The sequence below is a fragment of the Lasioglossum baleicum genome, chromosome 11, assembly GCF_051020765.1.
Source record: "Lasioglossum baleicum chromosome 11, iyLasBale1, whole genome shotgun sequence".
NCBI lineage: Eukaryota > Metazoa > Arthropoda > Insecta > Hymenoptera > Halictidae > Lasioglossum > Lasioglossum baleicum.
Genome location: NC_134939.1, coordinates 13,658,732 through 13,678,122, shown reverse-complemented (window position 1 = coordinate 13,678,122; position 19,391 = coordinate 13,658,732). Strand labels below are relative to the sequence as shown.

Sequence of the window (19,391 nt, the reverse complement as noted above, 5' to 3'; positions counted from 1 at the left end):
TCTACTACAGACTGCGCGGAGGATCTAACGACGAGTCCAGGTACTCAACCGCCTTCTACAACCACCGAAACTTCTGCATCTACCACTGAAACGACAGAGGCAAGCACCTCGACTACTAGCAGTCAACCATCAACTAGCAGCTCCCAACCATCGACTGGGCAAACTGAGACATCGTCTGCATCTACTACAGAAACCCCGGAGGATCTGACGAAGAGTCCCGCTACTCAATCGCCTTCTACATCCACCGAAACTTCTGCATCTACCACTGAAACGACAGAGGGTAGCACCTCGACTACTGGCAGTCAATCACCAACTAGCAGCTCTCAGCCATCGACTGAGCAAACTGAGACATCGTCGGCATCTACTACACAAACCCCGGAGGATCTGACAACGAGTCCAGGTACTCAACCGCCTTCTACATCCACCGAAACTTCTGCATCTACCACTGAAACGACAGAGAGTAGCACCTCGACTACTGGCAGTCAATCACCAACTAGCAGCTCCCAGCCATCGACTGAGCAAACTGAGACATCGTCGGCATCTACTACACAAACCCCGGAGGATCTGACGACGAGTCCCGGTACTCAACCGTCTTCTACAACCACCGAAACTTCTGCATCTACCACTGAAACGACAGAGAGTAGCACCTCGTCTACTGGCAGTCAATCACCAACTAGCAGCTCCCAGCCATCGACCGAGCAAACTGAGACATCGTCGGCAGCTACTACAGACTGCGCGGAGGATCTAACGACGAGTCCAGGTACTCAACCGCCTTCTACAACCACCGAAACTTCTGCATCTACCACTGAAACGACAGAGGAAAGCACCTCGACTACTGGCAGTCAATCACCAATTAGCAGCTCCCAGCCATCGACTGAGCAAACTGAGACATCGTCGGCATCTACTACACAAACCCCGGAGGATCTGACGACGAGTCCCGGTACTCAACCGCCTTCTACATCCACCGAAACTTCTGCATCTACCACTGAAACGACAGAGAGTAGCACCTCGACTACTAGCAGTCAACCACCAACTAGCAGCTCCCAACCGTCGACCGAGCAAACTGAGACATCGTCGGCATCTACTACAGACTGCGCGGAGGATCTAACGACGAGTCCAGGTACTCAACCGCCTTCTACAACCACCGAAACTTCTGCATCTACCACTGAAACGACAGAGGCAAGCACCTCGACTACTAGCAGTCAACCATCAACTAGCAGCTCCCAACCATCGACTGGGCAAACTGAGACATCGTCTGCATCTACTACAGAAACCCCGGAGGATCTGACGACGAGTCCCGCTACTCAATCGCCTTCTACATCCACCGAAACTTCTGCATCTACCACTGAAACGACAGAGGGTAGCACCTCGACTACTAGCAGTCAACCACCAACTAGCAGCTCCCAACCGTCGACTGAGCAAACTGAGACATCGTCTGCATCTACTACAGAAACCCCGGAGGATCTGACGACGAGTCCCGGTACTCCACCGCCTTCTACATCCACCGAAACTTCTGCATCTACCACTGAAACGACAGAGGGTGGCACCTCGACTACTAACAGCCAATCACCAACTAGCAGCTCCCAACCGTCGACCGAGCAAACTGAGACATCGTCGGCATCTACTACACAAACCCCGGAGGATCTAACGACGAGTCCAGGTACTCAACCGCCTTCTACAACCACCGAAATTTCTGCATCTACCACTGAAACGACAGAGGAAAGCACCTCGACTACTGGCAGTCAACCACCAACTAGCAGCTCCCAACCATCGACTGGGCAAACTGAGACATCGTCGGCATCTACTACACAAACCCCGGAGGATCTAACGACGAGTCCAGGTACTCAACCGCCTTCTACAACCACCGAAATTTCTGCATCTACCACTGAAACGACAGAGGAAAGCACCTCGACTACTGGCAGTCAACCACCAACTAGCAGCTCCCAACCATCGACTGGGCAAACTGAGACATCGTCTGCATCTACTACAGAAACCCCGGAGGATCTGACGACGAGTCCCGGTACTCCACCGCCTTCTACATCCACCGAAACTTCTGCATCTACCACTGAAACGACAGAGGGTGGCACCTCGACTACTAACAGCCAACCACCAACTAGCAGCTCCCAACCGTCGACCGAGCAAACTGAGACATCGTCGGCAGCTACTACAGACTGCGCGGAGGATCTAACCACTAGTCCCGGTACTCAACCGCCTTCTACATCCACCGAAACTTCTGCATCTACCACTGAAACGACAGAGGCTAGCACCTCGACTACTAGCAGCCAACCACCATCTAATCCTACTGAGGGAACTTCAACGACTATTTCACCATCTTCTACTAGAAGCTCAGCAAATCCATCATCGAGCTCTAGTTCGCAACCACCGACGAATGCATCTGAATCTACCCCAAGTTTGCCATCTGAATCTACGTCACCAATATCTTCTACAACCACTGAGAGCTCTGATAGTACATCTGTAAGCAGTAGTACTGATCCGTCGACAGAGTCATCTGATCCCTCGTGTTCAGGTACGTCTCCTGGCGAATTTCCGTTTACAAGAAGGATTTGTGTGGCTACTTGAAAAAAAGTTATTACCATTTGAATGTCATTCCCTACCTTACCAACATCACTCCTATATTTCCGTATGCGTGGACGGCCCGGTCTGAACGCTGGCCCTCGCTGCCCCCTACCACCTAATCCTAATTAATTCTGATCGCATAATCTTCCCACTGTAGATATTCAATTAATTGGTTTAACAATTGAAATTTTGGAAACATTTTATATTAATTTCCAGAATAGACATTTTTAATATGTGTAATTAGTGGCAAAAATGTATGATCACCAGCTTTGTGAGCTCATAAAAATTCACACATGTGATGTATAATTGAATCATTCTTAATGTCACCTCTACTTAGACTCTAGAATGACATTAAAATAGTAAAAAAATTTTGTCTGTAAGGTAGGGACTGACATTGAAATGATACAAAATTTTTTTTCGAGTCGCCATAAATCTATCTGACAATCATCATTTTAGTCAAAAAAGAACCTATTCCCAAAATTTCATCCAATTCTGAGCATTGACGTAAACGGAAACACAGCCCGTCTTCTATAATAATATTTGCTATATGTATAGCCTGTACCCAACTGTGATTATTTGATAATGTGTATATTTGCTACAGAAACTACAGAGTCAGATCCGGAGACGACTACTGAACCAGGCGATGACGAGTGTGATGACGACGACGATGACGACAACGACGACAATGAAGACGATTGTGATGAATCCGCAGACGACGATGATGATAATTAAAAGCACCACAATTTATGGTTGCTATGAGAATAACTAATACAGGTGTTGCATTCTAATGCAAATCTGCGATAATGCCAATTCAGATCTGTATTATAGGAATTGAATTGTCAATTGTAAAAAATGTCACGATTAAGTTTTATGTATTTTTTTATTATACTGTGGTTTAAAGATATTTTTATTACGACGAACATGTATGAAAATGTTTGGAAGATACGCCTTATGATCCATCGTGATAATGCCATAATCGGCTGCATATGTATGTATTCGCAGTAGAATACATACGTAATGTATTATATTATATCACAATATATAATATTATAATATACTATGTTATATTAAGTATCATGTTTAGTTATGAATATTATTTATGAGAGATTAGAACCGTCATGTCAGTGACATCGATGGAAACGAATATGTATAATAATTTCAATTTTAGAAGTCAGAGTTTTAATGTCTGTATGTGAAAACTCCGGAAAACAGGAATTTACATTGCATTCAAAACATTTGTTATGTCATCAAGAATAAAAGAGTTTTTTAGGTGGCTACATGTAGGTGGGCCACCCTGTATACCATCGTGTAGATAGTGTTGGTAAAGATTTACAGTGAAACAACATACACTAGGATGTATTAAATGAAACCACGGAGGCTTTGTGTTCGTTATCTTTTCGCGTCTCAGCCGATTATTGCGGTAGACACGTTTCCTCGAGTAGAGTTCCCCGATCCTCGAGCTAAAAGCACTTCTTGCTAGGAAAGGAAAATAAGTGGTACGCGAGACGACAAATTCGTCCTGCATAGTTCTCCACGATCATGACAGCTTCCGCCCGAAGAAATGCACAAAATCGCGGTTTCCTTCGGCGGCGATTCTCAAATATTTATTCGCTGTTGTTTAATTGCAAACTTATCTGAGGAGGCCAAAAAGCTTGAACAGATTGCAGGCAACTTGCTGGGCAACCTAAAGTATGAATCAATGGTGAAACACACTTATCTCTTCTTTCATACTATTGTCTTTTTTATCGTTTTCCGACGCCATACATTTTTCAAGAGCATCAAGGAAAACGCGCAGACGTGCGGCGACGAGACCGCAAGCCCGCAGAACCGCAGGATACGCGAGAGCCGCCGCTTCCTACATCAATTTTAAATCAAATTTCTTTCACCAACTATTTTATACTTTGTACACCGGTTGCTTAAACAACGCCGATTATTAGACTGCAGATTTTTATGCGAAATAATCATTGTCATAGCCAAAGAAATATTAATTCGAAAATCCAGACATTTCTTTTAACCCAGATCGTTTTTATTCTATGTAATCTTTTTTACATTGTGCACATCAAATCGAACTTGTTTTCTCATACAACAGTTGAGGTCATTTTTTAATAATATTCAAACTGTTTTAAACACATACCATTCGAGTGCAAAGGGTTAATTTACCCATTGACAATATTGAACGAGTTACGCAATATTTGTAACCGGTACCGGGTCGATCGATTAAATACACAGCTGAAATCCATGCCGTTAATTAATAATCTCACGGGAATAAATTATATAGGATCTTGTATCCGATAAGATAACTGTGTGCAAATTTGTTCCGGCGTCATCTGTCGCCGCGTGCGAGACGGTTCATTCTCGCAAGGAATTTCTTGAACAACGATATGCACTTCCGATCGAACTCGCGAGAAAAGGGGACACGGTGCTTTCATCTCCAGATCCTGATAAGAAAATTGAAATTTCTGGAGTGCCGATATACGCCGAGAACTATCTTAAAAGCTAACCACTCGGAACACTCGGAAGCAGAGCCGTGGGTGGAGAAGTGCCTTCGAGCTGGCAAAAATAGCTAATCTATCGAAGGTAAATCGACAAAGGGTATATATAATCGCTCTAATTCCAGTTTCGACCGATCAATGGAACAGATGTTATGAATAAACGTTTGCTAGTTATTGTCTCTCTGCATTACATCGTAAGATTAATTGGAAACATTATTTCTGAGGTTTTAAGGAAAAACGTCGCATGTCACAATTTTAAAAAACGTGAATTTATGCAGTAATTGAGCTGTAGAATGTTTACGCATTTATCAGAAAAAAGTCACGAAAACAAATTCGAAAGGCTCGAAAATATAATTAAATTTTACCTTTGTCCGGTGTGAAGAATTAGCGATCAAGATTTTAAACGGTGATTTATGTCTTCCAGGAGACAAAAAATGAAAAACATCGGGTGGAAGAAAATGGAAATGAAATGGCCCACGCAACGACAGCAAAAACGTTTCAAAATGGCTAAAGAGAAACGGCGATGATGCCGAATGAAGGTGAGGATGCGGAATGGATCCGGCAATTGTTTCCGTCCAATATGTCCGAAGGTGGTATGTATATGGCTGGATAATGGTTCTCGAAAGAATTGAAATATCTGTGTTTCTATTTCAGAATCCGGGACAGCGCGTACGCAGGTCCCGACTACCAAAAATTGTGCGCTCGACATACCCACATTAGGAGTATTCGCAAGGTTCAGCCCAACCATGGTGCAATGGAAAGGCCTCGCCCAGAAGGAACCGCCTTCGTGATCACGGTGTCCTCCGCGCCAAGTAAGTTATATCTAAATAGCATTCCCGATAATATTTATTGTGCCGCGATCCGTTTTTTCTCGCGAGAAATCGTCTCGAAACAAAATGTCATCTGGTGGCGAAACGCCGATCATCGGTGAAACGATCGCCGTTCGCGATTCTCTGTTCGACATACTCATTGATTTTCTGCTCGAAGAGAGTCGACTGTCTTCGCAGTATAATCATGGTCCGAACAGCGAAATGAATATCGATTGACGCGCCCCTTTCCGCGAATTCTCGCTTTCGTTCCTCGCTCGACCGAAATTCTCGAACATTCTCTATTTCGATTCTGCTACATATATAAATCGGAAAATAGAATATTTCAGCTTCCTTAGAGACCTTGAACAAACAAATTGATAATCGTTCGAAGACGAGAGATGAAATTTTCCGCGGTGCAATGCAAATACATTGCAACAGGAATAACGCGGAATACGTAATGAGACTTTCAACCGTCCAACAAAGTGAACTTTAACTTTCCTTTTGTAGCTTTTAAATAGCACCGTATGGATCTTCCTCGTTCGTCTACGATCTATAGTACGGAACAAACTAATATCAATTTATAATATGCAGCGGTTTACCATGCGACTTTGCAATTATACGTATAGTGACTCGTACTAATATTCGGACACTATTAAAAAGACGATAACTTTTTAAATATTGAACTACACAGTTGAAACCTTTTTAGGAGAGTAGTGCAATTAATTTACTACAGGATGTGAAAATAAATTTTTACAAAAATTTCAATTAGTCAAAATTGTACAGAAAATACTGAATGGTGCATTTTACAACTTTGTGACGAGGGCCTATATCGAAAATTTAGAAAATACAGTTCTCAGTATTTTCTCTGCAATTCCGACAATTTTTTCAGGAATTTTAGTCACGTTGTGTAGCAAACCAATTGTTCCAACTTCTCGAAAAAGTTCACATTGTGTCCGAACGTTAATGGGAGTCACTGTAGATATATTTCTCTGTGTGGAGAAGGATAGAACGTTATTGAAAAGAATTCCGGGGGAACGGTTCCTGCGGCCTCGAACGGTAAAACTCGCCTCGAGTAACTTATTCGAACCGGAGTTCATTCCATTCTCTATTATTAAATGAATAAACGGGCTCCCGTGAACGGAGACACGAGATACGAGAGATAAGTACGCGAGAGAAGGAAACGAGAAATGCGGCGCGGTACACGCTCGATGCGCTGCAAATATTTATGAGTCCAGCAGCTTTTTTTTCTCCAGAGCTGGGTGCTTATTTGTGTATCAACCGTAACGCGAAGATACCAAGGGCACGTGGTGTTCAAGGTGTACTATTAAAAAAAGAACGACTGGCAACCTCCGATCAATGTGGCTGCCTTGAGTGGCAAACTCCGACGTATAGTTCGCCGCGGAGAACCTATCGATGCTCGACGGAGCCTCTTTCAGCTCTAGAATACAAAAAACGAATTGACTCGATTGCTCGGTCGCGGTATCGGCATTTCATTTAAACCAGTGAGTGAACGGAACCGGTGTGTATCGGTACCGATAAAGTACTTTACGATGCTGCGTATCTAGCAATGGTGTGGGTGAAATTGTGTTTATTGAGGACATTTTAGACAAATATAGATATTCACATAGTCTAAAACACAAATTTTTAAGAAGCTGCTGAAGGTATTGCATCCCCCTCCCCAATCCCCTGATGAATCCCATTGAGAATTTGATGGATGAATTGGACCGCAGAGTTCATAAAACGTCAATACGAAACAGAGAAGAATTCAAAAACAGGATAGAGGAAGAGTGGCGTGAAATTAGCAAGGATTATTTGCAAAAAATAATTAATAACATGCCAAATTCTGTTTTATACTAACGCAATTATTAATAAGGAACAAGCCGTTTTTAGGAATACATAATTTATACTGTACTTTAACATTATTCAACTCAGTTTTATACATAATTGCATATTTATTCAAATTACACAGCTTAGAATCCATAATTATATTGTGTCCGAATATTTTCGTGACCGACTGTATGCGGAACCCGCACCTTGCTCGCGCGACCCGCGAGATATTCGATAAACCAAAATTTTCGCACGAACACGAATTCTATTTAAAAATCCGGTTAAAATAGAATCGTTTGATCGACCCTCCAATGATATTTCCCTAACAAAAAGGGCGCCGCCGCCTGGTCGAGCAAATAACGACGAGTCATCTATTCTAGGCCGTGCTAGACCGCGTCGGGACAAGGCAGTTGTTCTTCTTAAGTAATCGACATTATGCAAAACGGTTACCGACGCGACGAAAACAAATACGCGCTTCCGCGTGCAAACGTTTTCCGATAGTGACTCGGTCTAAAGCGGATTTCTGCGGACATTCGTCGCCGCGAACCTTGAAACCGTCGAATTTAGCTTTCTCGCAAGTGGAGCACACTATCGCGCCTTGAGTTTTCGTCGGGACGCTCGGCCAGTAGAACCTGTTGAAGAGGAGAATTTGCGTAATAGCAGGTTTCGAGCCAAGGAGGTCGCTACTTCGCGAAGTATTTTTATGCGATTCACCTATTTCTTTTCCCTTTTTTTGTTTGCGACACAACAAAACACAGCGTACGACTCGGTTTTTCCTCGTCGCGAGCTACGCCCGGAGATTTTACTACCGCGATAGGTCGCGTCGCCTGATAAACCTTTCGAAAACAGTGGCAAACCTAGAATTAGGGCAACGACTAACGACGTCTGCGTTTAGCCTCGAAACCGGCGAGGTATTTGATGAAATTCTGTATCGTCATCGCGACGAAGATTACAGGAAATTACTTGCCCGTTGGCAGATACTATGAAACGCCGGAATTTCGAACAGTTTCAGCGACGACGTTGAAATCCGTACGTTTACGGTGAGGCCAACGGAGCACGTGGTTAAATTTGGAAGAAATTCGTGATCCAGATGCTGATTTCTAGCAGCGGAACACGCGAGAAAGGCAATGTGTGTCGTTGCTGGAGGTTGCTTAGGAGCGAGAGGACGACAAAGCAGACCGTCACCCACGTAGATCAGTTTTCGTCACGCTCTTACGGCTACGCGGCAATGCGAGAACGCGGTTTCGTAACGTAAACACGTAGTCGGACGGTTATACACCGTATCCGGAGCGATGCTCCTTCGAGAAGCCCGTTACTTCGTCGAATTTGAGCAGCCACGGCTACCTGTGCGCTTCCAAAACGGAAGACAGCGAAGCCGTTCAAACTAACGACCTACAGCCGCCATCGAGCTGCCGAGGGATTGCGTTTCCTCCGGGCCCTGACGAAACCCCTATATCCTTCGGAAACCTATCCGTAGCAAATTACTTTTCTTAAGGTGCGAACACACTGCCAAGTCACTCCCGACGTTTAAACACATTTGTAACGGTGGAAACACCTCTTACAGACGCTTGAATATCCTGCGAACCTCTTCCGAATGTTTTATGTTACGAAACTGTAACGTCAGGGACTTCCAACTTGCATCTCGCGAGTCATACGCGGCACCTTCCCCGCTTAGGTTCTTCCCCCACTCTCAGACTTCATCGTTAGAGTATAGTAGAACACGCATACATTGTAACTGCCGCCCTACGTAGTATATAGTGGGAAGAGATTCGAATGGTAGAGATCTTGCGGTTCTCGGGGAATAAGTTGCAACTCCCTGCTGTCGGAGTGACAATAGGAAGAAAGAAAACTCACGTTCCTTAGCTTTTTAATCTGAGCCTAGTCTTTTTTTGTCACTCCAAATAATTGCACCTTAAAAATTGATTTGTTCCGTACAACGTTCGATTTTCGCAGGTCTGCCGTCGCGATTGTTGCGAGAGGAGCCGTCTCTGCGGGGATCCGAATGAATTCTGTAGGAGCACCGCGAGGCAACTCGATCCGCAAAGTTTTCCTAGCGGAGAGTCCGATACGTTGATACCGCAGTCGTCTGCATTGCAGTTTGCCACGACTACCAGTGTCGTGTGACACACTAACGGAGGAAGTACGATGGCATAATAAATGTCACGTGTACGGTAAGGACAGTCTCGCAGGCAACGTGCCTCTGAAATTATCGCGCAGCACACGCTCGAATGCACCTATCGCGACAATACGACGCGATGCGATGCGCGATGGCGTGTACACCGTTTCGGCGGGAGCGGAGATGCATCCGCTGATTTCATTTCCAGGTGAATATAGCCAATATTCCGAGGCGCGAGTCGCGATTGTCGCGTGCGAACAACTTCTGCACCGAGGAAAACAACCTCTTGCGCAACGATATCTTCTCTTTCTTCGAAATTGAAACTACATACTTGCAAGAATACCTTGGTTTTCGAGTCTCAAATTTTACGTGCGATTAAATCGTTATAGTTAAATGGTTGGATGGTTCCTGCGAATTGCGGAGCAGCAGCTTAATCATATTGTCATTCAAATCGTATTGGCAATGTCCAGAATATGATTCAGGACACTTGTTTGAACTGATCCTCAATCGTGAATACTACCCTCCCTACATTATTAATTTCTTTCTAAGAGAGACATTGCAGCGTAAATATTTATTTTGAACTTCCCCAAAAAATGAAAGATTAATTTAACTTTATATGACGATGTATACTTTTGAATTGAAAGTACTTTCACCGACGGCTCTTTCAGACGTTCTAGAATTCGACGAAGGTGGAGCGGAGGATGCCAGTGTACGGTCGGTTACCTGCAGAAACATTTTCCGCGTAATTTCCCGTCCGAACCAGTGAACTTGACCACGATTTGATATTAAGCCGCAACGGTCGATAATGTTGTCGCCAGGAAAACGAGCAACGATGTAAAAGCGGATTTGTACGGACGCGACGAAGGGCTCCAGCGAACGGTATAATAATATCTCTCGGATCGCCAGCAAATCGTTGTCACAAGAAAGCGGTATAGCCGCCGCCGCCGTCTCTCGCAGTCACCTGACCACTGCTATCTAACGAAACCGGTTGTCGCCGATGCCAGCCATTTTTTTGTTTCTCTTCTCTTTTTTTTCACGACACGCGAACGTCCTACGCTCTCACAGGAATACATCATCACCGAAGTGTCAGGCGCACGTTTCGCGCTTTCGAGCCCACCGTTCCACCCCCGGGACAATAGACGAATTGTTCCAAGGATAACGAGCGTTTGCTTCGTTACGGAGCACAATTGACCCGGTTGCCACGTGGCGCACGCACGTAGATACGTGCCTTCCAGTCTGTTCGAGGTATCTGTTCAATTTGCGAGGACCATGATCGTTATCCGTGTATGCTCGTTGATTCTTCGTGGGACGGGTCGCAGAAAGATTTCGACCGAAATTAGTTTCTCTGCGTCAACGCAGGAAATATCGAGCGATCGATACCACTGGATTTCTCTTTATTATACGTACCCATTTCGCGATAATTAACACTAGAACCACCGGACCAGTCAAAATGGCTGGTTATACAATTTCATTTTAAAACTCCTACTTCATGTTACATTTTTTCCCGCAATGACTTTTACAGCGATAACTAAAGGAGTAATAAAATGAATTTTATTTTTGTTTAATTTATTCTGAATCAAAATAATTTTGTATCGTGGCTACTTATACCAATACCAGTCATTTTGACTGGTTTTGGTAGAACTAGCTTCGGTAGTTCTAGTGTTAAATGGAGGAACGGTGTACGTTAGAAATTTCCTGAAAATATTTCTTTTTCATCTTCTTTATGCAGAATAAAAATTGTCTGCATCAATTGCAAGAAATAGAAAGTAAATTGAATGTTCTTCTTCTACTGATTTTAATTTTGAATCTCATCTACTCAATTTTGCTACAAATGCATAAAGATCCGCAGTCTATTCAGAATGCAATGTATGTATATGTAGATCACTTTTGTAGTAGAGATCAGGAGCTGTATAGAGAGACAGGATGCACAGTGACTCTTTAAATCATCCTGTATATTTCGTGAAATGTAACACACCCTTCCAGAGAAAACTAGTTCCAGCGATAAACGCGAGTATCCATGATACAACGTGAGAAAATCACTATTGAATCATCGACCGAAGTTTTATTTTGTTCGATAACTGCGTCTCGAGTATCATCGCCGATCGACCGCGTCGATCTTCGGATATAGCTCGTCATGCTCCACATATCTAATCGCTGGTATACATAGCTCGATTCACGCTAACTTTTGCGATCTGACAAAGCGAAGGCGAAGACGAAGAGTTCTCTACGGTGCGCGTTACGCGATACAGTTTATTAACGTGTGCTCGAATGCGCAACGATAATCACGGATACCGCCCTTCCTCACTACCATCTTCGGTCAGGTTCCGAGAGCATTTCTTTCGTAATTCCGCTGGCCGTTCCTTTCCCTCGCCACACAACCGCTCGCAAATTAATATACGCCTTTCGTTTCAGCGTAGGAGCGATCGTTGTCGCGTCGCACAGCGGAGCATTTGTCCCGAAAATGCGGTGGAAAGTCAATTTAAAAATTTATATATATGCATTTATACCAAAATTCTCAATTAAATAGCAAAATCTCAAAATAGCAAAAACTCCTCTATTAAAATCATTAAGAAAAGAAATAACATTCATTTTGGTTTCTATTTGTTTACAGAATTTGCAGAACCTAAAGATTTTGCAGAAACTAAAAAGATTCTACAAAAAGTAGAAATCTCAAGCTTTAATCCTTTGCACTCTGAATATTTCCATTCTACATACATGGTTTTTTTTTTCATTTTATGTATACATATTAAACTGACACAATTTACTCATACAACACTCAAATATTTTATAAACTTGCATAAATTTTAGCAAAGTTATAGCAGTTTAAATATCGAAATAGCTTCGACCGCATTTTCAGGGCAAGTATGTCTCTGTGCGCCGCTTTTTGGTTCGACCCTACGAAATTCGATGCTCGTTCAGCCAAAAATCCAATCATCGAGAATCATTCGAAGCGTATATCCGATTTCGAACGTCCTCGGATAATCCCGGTATATCCTCGGTCATAGTTCATAGCGTGTTCGACATCGCCAGCGATACCGTAATAAATTCACCGATCGAATAAACCGGGAACTGTGAAACGCAGCTCGAGCGATCACATTAAATAAACAAGGTCGGCCGGAGAGAAATAAATAAACTGCGGATTAAAGAGGCGACGTGGGTTGCGTTTCTGCAAACGAGAGTATTGTTCGATCGTGCTTCCATTATTCAAGATCTCGGCCGTTCTCGTTGAAAAGAAATCGTTCCACCCTTGTCCCTTTCTTCGTCGCGGTTAATTTTACCGACTCGGCATTTTTATAACGCTGAGTACGCGGAGACCGTACATATGTTCGAGACGAGAAACTAAAATCAAGAGAGAGAGAATGAGTGCATATACCGCGCGGCGGATCCCGAAGCAGTCATTCGTGCGATGATGCAACGGTAAAAAATTCTGCAGAAACAAGCGTGATTTTGTAGCAGGTAGAATTGGTGGCATCGCGCGCCGTTCTTATTTCGTCGCGAAAAAGAGGAGCAATCGATGAGGAGTCCTCGAAGGCGGTCTACACGGCGGCCCAATAAATTTCGTGACGGCGCAGGTTCGGTTCGTGGAAAAACTTCGTGGCGCAAGATAACGTCAGCGAAAATTGATCGAGCGGGAATATTTGCGAGAATTTGAATAGCACGTAGAATCGGGGCGCCGCCATGCGCCGCGCCGTTGGGCGTCGAGGCGATCGAGTGCTGCATTGGCGTCCCGACGCGACGACCTGGCTCCACCAGGTACGTAACTATTGCACATGATTGCCGGCTCGCGCGAGAGAGACCCGGTCACACGAACACGTTCGGATTTTTTTTTCTTGGCTCCGTGTCCGCACGTATAGAGGTGCAAACCTGTTGGTCGCTTTTACCTGCTCGATCGATGGTCTACAAAACGAAATACGTATCCGGGCGATCGGATGTACGCGTGGGAAGCCTGACGTCACGATCGAACAGTCTTCTTCTCTTCAGAATACAAGCCAAGGTTGCCCCTCGAAGGTCGGAAGAGAACGAAGGGGGAAACCTCGCGAATCCCCGAAAGGGGATTTGGATCTCGAGTCGGAACGAACGCCGAGCTACGGGATCCGGAGAGGATATACTCTCCACTCTTCCAGTCGTAAATAGATAAGCTGATTCGAGAGTAGAGAAGCGGTCCTCTGTTTCAGCCAACAAAGGAACGCCGCGACACAGCCGGAACTGTGCTTAATTGCTTCGGCAACAGAGATTTGCTCGGCGATATCGTCTCGGGTGATTGTCTCCAGACACAAAGCGGACATCGGGGAACTTGAAATTCTTTTCGCGCGTCGAACCTCGTACCACCTCTAGCCCGATAAATCCTCCAAAGCTAAAAGCTAGACCATTCTACGAAAAACAAGCGGAGGCGTCTAAATTAAACCCTCTCGCGCTCGAATACATTGGTAATCAATACTTTAACCCTTTGCATATCTTCACAGAAATCGACTTTTTCAAAATCCTCAGGTAGTAGGCAGAGATGATGCATAGCATGTCAAGAATTATCAAGAAAGAACACAATTATCTCGTAATTCTGCTAGTTTAACACAGTCAAGAAACGTTCGTACTTTCATTCAAAAAAGAAATCGTCGCTAAAAGCTTTTCGACAGCCGCAGCCGCTAATTATATTCCGTGATGACGCGCACCGTACGAAAGATAGGACACGCATCCACGAAACCTGTGGCCGATGCCGCAATCGGCTGGAACGGAGGTGCCGCCGGAAGCAGAGGATTGCACGATCTAATGAAAAATCCAATCGGTTCCTAAACGATTGATCGACGACAGGTCCACGTCTGCCGGCGATCGTCTCAGACTTGCACGCACAAACGAGCCCCATCGAAATAGACTCTAGTTTCCGGTCGAACTGGCAGCGATCGTTCCGCATAATTAGCTTGCGGTGGTCTCGTTACCTTCTGCTCGGTCAGGGAGACAAGAGCGACGGTCAGAGGGTCGCGCGTTCACGGAGAACGCGGGGGTGCGGGTGGTTCCGCGAATCGGCGATTCACGAAACGGGGCCGATTCAGCCACGCGCGGACAGATATTGATCGTTCGACGAACTGGATCGTGTCCCGCGATCGAAGATGCTCGTAAGAAGACGGACGAGCGGATAACTGTCCAGGGAGGGCGCGTTCACACCGGAATCGATAACCGCGAGAGAAGCAGCCGCAGGAGGGGGCAATTCCGCGATCACCGCGATGTACGACGTTGGTCGTGGCCAGGTATCGCGTTTTCCAACGTGATCCTGGCTTTTATCGAGCGGATCGCGAGCGTCTCGAAGCAAAATACAATGTATATTGACATTGTGAAGAATTGTCGGGACTCACCTGTGCGTTTGTCCGGCGGCCGGCGCAGCTCCGCTCGAGGGATGATTACGAAATTCCCGGCACCACGACTTCCGGTATCACTCGTTGGATTCCGACATTCGGTTCGGACGTGTTTGGAAATCACTGTGCGTCGAGGATAGGGGAGAGAAAGCGCGCGGATAACACTAAGAGAGAGAGAGAGAGAGAGAGAGAGAGAGAGAGAGAGAGAGAGAACGTCGAGAGCGTGGAGGGATGCAGGAGGAGGAGAACAGCGAGGTGCGAGGTAGCGTGATAACAGATAGCCGTGTCGCGACAGAACAGTGCCGTGGCGTAAATTCGCGTGGACAGTTGACGGTGTTCGGGTTGCGGCGCGACTAGTCCCGGTGAGAGCACTGGACACGCGGTGGCTCTCTATCACAGCGGCATTTTCACTGAGGAAACACCGAGGCCAGAAAGCGAGAGGCCCGCGACCAAGCGGAAAACCCCCCAGCCGGATCTCGTTTTCGTAAACGCTCGACTCCGACTATCCGTGTATCGGGAGCGACCCGTGGCTCGAGCGCAAGCGCGACGCTCAACAACGCGCAAGCGTCACCGTTCGCTGACGACGCTCTGCTCCGCTCGGCACCGCTCTGCTCTGCTCTGCTCTTATCAGCGCACCGCTCCGCTGACGCTAGAAACGAGGCAGATCCGCTGGCGCTGTCACGGTGCCACCGCACGAGGCGCGCCACACACGACGCGACGCCGACGACGCTACCTTTTGCCCTTTAAACAGGGCCGAGCAGAACGCTTGCGCGTCCGCCGGGCTATCAACACCCGAGGGGCGAGAACATCTCCCCTTCCCTCCTCCACCCCCGCCCCCCCCAGACCGATCCTTCCCCGATACTCCAATTATGCCTTCGAGGGGTTCTCTGCCCTTGGGACGCACACTCGAAGGTTTATCTCGTCATTTTCTTTCGGGAAAACCGCTATCGTCTACGTGGAAAACAGGTGTGGGTCGTTTCGTGCGGTCAACAAATACATAGCTTATCTTTCTATACACCTCCGATTTCGGAATAGGACATTCGGTAAATCGGTGTGGCAGTCTGCGCGTAAATATCGCCGTAATTTTATCTGGTATGTCCATATCGATTTCATAATTACTGTAACAGTTTATAATCTATGGTTGTTGCCAAGACTCAAGCAAGGCATGAGTTAACAAACAGAAGACAGTACCTCGCTGACAATTACTTTGCAATGTTTCTTTCGCTTTTTGAATATTAGAAAGTAACAAAACATCAACTAAGGATTATCGCATCCGAGACAGAATAGAGCCGCGCGAACCCTACGCGATAATAGTTGAAAATGATTTACGATCTACGAAAAGAAACTAACGCAAGAAAAAGGCAATTTGTTTTATGCGTTAGCCGCGAATGCCAAGGAACGCACTATGCACGAAACCGCAAGCGATTGTGTCGTATGACATAATTCTTCGAGCCTTTCGATAAATAAGCTTTATCACCGGCCTTCTTATCGGTGTTGCCATTGCAAACGGTAGCACGGCTCTTCTGACTGGAGCGATTTCGAGTTGCGAGGGGATTCCACGATAGAAAGGGTTTCCACGTTTGTTAAAGAGAATCTTGTTTTAATCGACGACTGCTTTGATACACGCGTGGACATGCGGTAGAAATTCGATCAGGCGAACCCATCCGCTCAGAAGATTCTTCGAATCTCGGCTGGATCGAGCACGTGAGAAGAATTCGCGATGAATCCATCCAGCGAAATGACGATATCCAACCGTGATCTATGACGGATCCGGAATGGGAATTTGAGGTGTACGACCTTCCAGCATGTTGTGGAGGAGAATACCAATTTCCTGTGACCAGATCACGGACGAGAAACACGTTAAATTAATAAACCGAGAGTAGGGGCCGTTCTCTCACATGTACAGTGGCTGTACCTAGTATTCGTGTACCTTTTAATATGTATATCTTTTAGAATTTCAAATTACGAAATAATTAAATATAATATAATTAAATTACTTTGTAATTATAATTCGCCAAGTAATTCAATTGTGTTTCGACACAACTCTGGTTATATACATGTAAAAGGTTTCATCGAAGTCGATCAAGGTTGTCATGGAATCCTAATTGATTGAAAATAACAAAAATTCTAAGAATCTGCGATTTAAATAAATGTTTTTAATTTTCATTACAGGCACGAATAAAAAATTTGTAACTTCTCAAAAAAGACTGAAGCTGTTGGATCAATTTTGAAGAAGTTACTCGTTTTTGAAAGGTGTACGAATACTTTGTACGCCACTGTGTATAAATATGAAGGCGCTACCTCTTCTCGCTGAGCCCGCAATCTGTCGATAATCGGTTCGTTAAAGTTGGGATCGTTGCTCGGATCCTCCGAGATAGCATCGTCGCTTCTGGACACTTGCGGTACGCGAGCGATATAAATCTGTTTGATGGCATCCAAGACGGCCGAAGGTCTCGCCTGAGGGAATTGCAAATCTATCGAGGAGAATGAATCGGCGCCGGCCGGTACCGCTAACGGCTTCTCGAAATCTATACATTTCCCGCTGGAGCATTCCGCGAACAGAAAAATACGTGACAACGGTATTTAAAAGGCACATGGATTATTATGCTACTCGAAATAACTCACGAAAGTTGCGTGCCAAATCCACAATGAGATAACAAGTCTTTCGTTTTCCGCGCCACAGTCTTATCTTTCGAGGAGTGATAATAAAGGCCTGCCCCTAGGATATGAGCCACGGCTCTTAACGTCTTCCCAACTAATTCCTTTCTATCCAGATCGAAATCCTATCGCGAGGTCAACGAAACGTGTTATTCGATCATTGGAAAAAATACTTCCATCGCAAGACCGGCGAAATACCTTGAATTTATCGTATTTCCCTCCTACGATATAGAGTTTTATCGGAAAAGGATCAACCTCCTTTTCCAACGTTTTCTTTCGATCGTTCAGTTGGCGCGTCTTAAGTTCCTGAATGATTTTATCGTCGTAAGCCATCTTCATCGCGTTTCGCACTACGGATAACGTTTCTTCGAACGAACACCATAAAATTTCCGGTTGTGACAAATCCAGCATCATCAGTATCGTGAGATGATGAGGCGAATGAGTCAAAGACGAGCCTGTCATGGCAGCGGACACCAACGAAGACGTTAAATGACCCACTTCCCAAACGTGTACGATATTCTTGATCTGTATCAACGAAAAGAAAATGAACAAATTCCTTTTTTCACTAAATCATTGATCAATCATTTTTGCTACTTAAGTAATCCACGATTTGAAATTATAGCGAGAAGGAAAGCTTACTAAGCTCTTCCCGGCTTTACGCCCGAAAGAATAATCGATCGCGATGGTGGGCTTCGGCGTTTCCTCTTTCTCGAGAAATCGATATATCATCGTCGTTTTACCCTAAAAAGAAATCGTATCTCTTGTTCCAAGTCTCTCAAAAATATTCCATATTTTTCTCTCGAAAGATTATTGAATTTTCCGAGCTGAGATCTCGTTACGTACAACTTTCTTGGAACCAACAATGATGATGGAACGTTCATGGGTTTCGTCAGGATCGTTTTTACGACGCTGTTCTTCCTCTAAACAGAGCCGCACCGCCGCGTCTCTCATATTTTCGTCGCTAAAAAAAGAATTGCCATCACAGAAACAGAATCACAGAACCACTTGCTACCATTTTCAGAGCAGGTTTTCTGATCTATCACTAGACAGCGGATCTTTATGCAAAATAATAATTTTCCATCTGAATTGTATAATCCTCAAATAAACAACATAAATAAATTTTTATTCAGTACAATAACTGTTACAATGCAAACTAAATCTTGCTAGTGTAGACTTTGCTTACGCTTGAAACACTAAATTTAATATTTCAAGATTGTATACTGTATACGAGTTAAAAGTTAATACATTTTTAACAGTTTAACAGATCGATAATAATACAACAATATTTTGCAATCCCTCCAATATTTCTACTGTTTTAAATTACATCTATCCATTGTTGTCATAAATGCACGAAACCCGCTGTCTATCTATCACAAATGAATTATCGACGAAAACGAACGTAACCAGATACATACGAATTTTTGTTTGTCATTATGTTTTAACGTACGATTTTCAGGCAAACATAAACAACTACAGGATACGATAATCCTTTCCTTTTGCACACAGGTTATGACTGTGTTTTTGTATTCGTTGCTATGGAAATGCTACCTGGCGTGTCCACCTGTTC

General features: G+C 44.6%; 2 protein-coding genes and 1 non-coding gene across 5 annotated transcripts in view; all 3 read right to left on the bottom strand.

The window, feature by feature from the left end:
* The window catches only part of Numb (NUMB endocytic adaptor protein), a 74,719-nt gene extending 58,877 nt beyond the window's left edge, over positions 1-15,842 (bottom strand). Inside the window, exon 1 of one of the 2 annotated variants that reach the window (XM_076433416.1) lies at positions 15,167-15,842. The gene's annotated coding sequence lies outside the window, so the exon portion shown is untranslated. The other variant, XM_076433417.1, reaches the window with a different exon arrangement.
* LOC143213828 (U1 spliceosomal RNA) lies at positions 5,727-5,889 on the bottom strand. The gene has a single exon (XR_013010047.1). It is a non-coding gene; the product is annotated as a U1 spliceosomal RNA (small nuclear RNA).
* A 169-nt stretch (positions 15,843-16,011) lies between the features above and the next one.
* Positions 16,012-19,348, bottom strand: LOC143213511 (cytoplasmic dynein 2 light intermediate chain 1). Of its 2 annotated transcripts, XM_076433429.1 has the most exons (7): positions 19,240-19,348; positions 18,668-18,785; positions 18,464-18,565; positions 18,023-18,349; positions 17,792-17,949; positions 17,468-17,708; positions 16,012-16,997 (listed from the first exon to the last, which is right to left on the bottom strand). In XM_076433429.1, the coding sequence occupies exons 1-7, from the start codon at positions 19,254-19,256 to the stop codon at positions 16,926-16,928; spliced, it is 1,035 nt and encodes a 344-aa protein (XP_076289544.1). In that variant the 5' UTR covers positions 19,257-19,348; the 3' UTR covers positions 16,012-16,925. The 2 variants fall into 2 exon arrangements, with proteins under 2 accessions (XP_076289544.1, XP_076289543.1); XM_076433428.1 differs by having other exon boundaries at positions 16,012-17,708.
* Between the last annotated feature and the right edge of the window lie 43 nt (positions 19,349-19,391).

Coding starts and splice junctions, on each gene's coding strand:
- LOC143213511 (XM_076433428.1), bottom strand. Junction 18,566..18,667: donor TTGTTGGTTCCAAGAAAGTT/GTACGTAACGAG, acceptor ATTTCTTTTTAG/GGTAAAACGACGATGATATA. Junction 17,950..18,022: donor GGAAATACGATAAATTCAAG/GTATTTCGCCGG, acceptor ACCTCGCGATAG/GATTTCGATCTGGATAGAAA.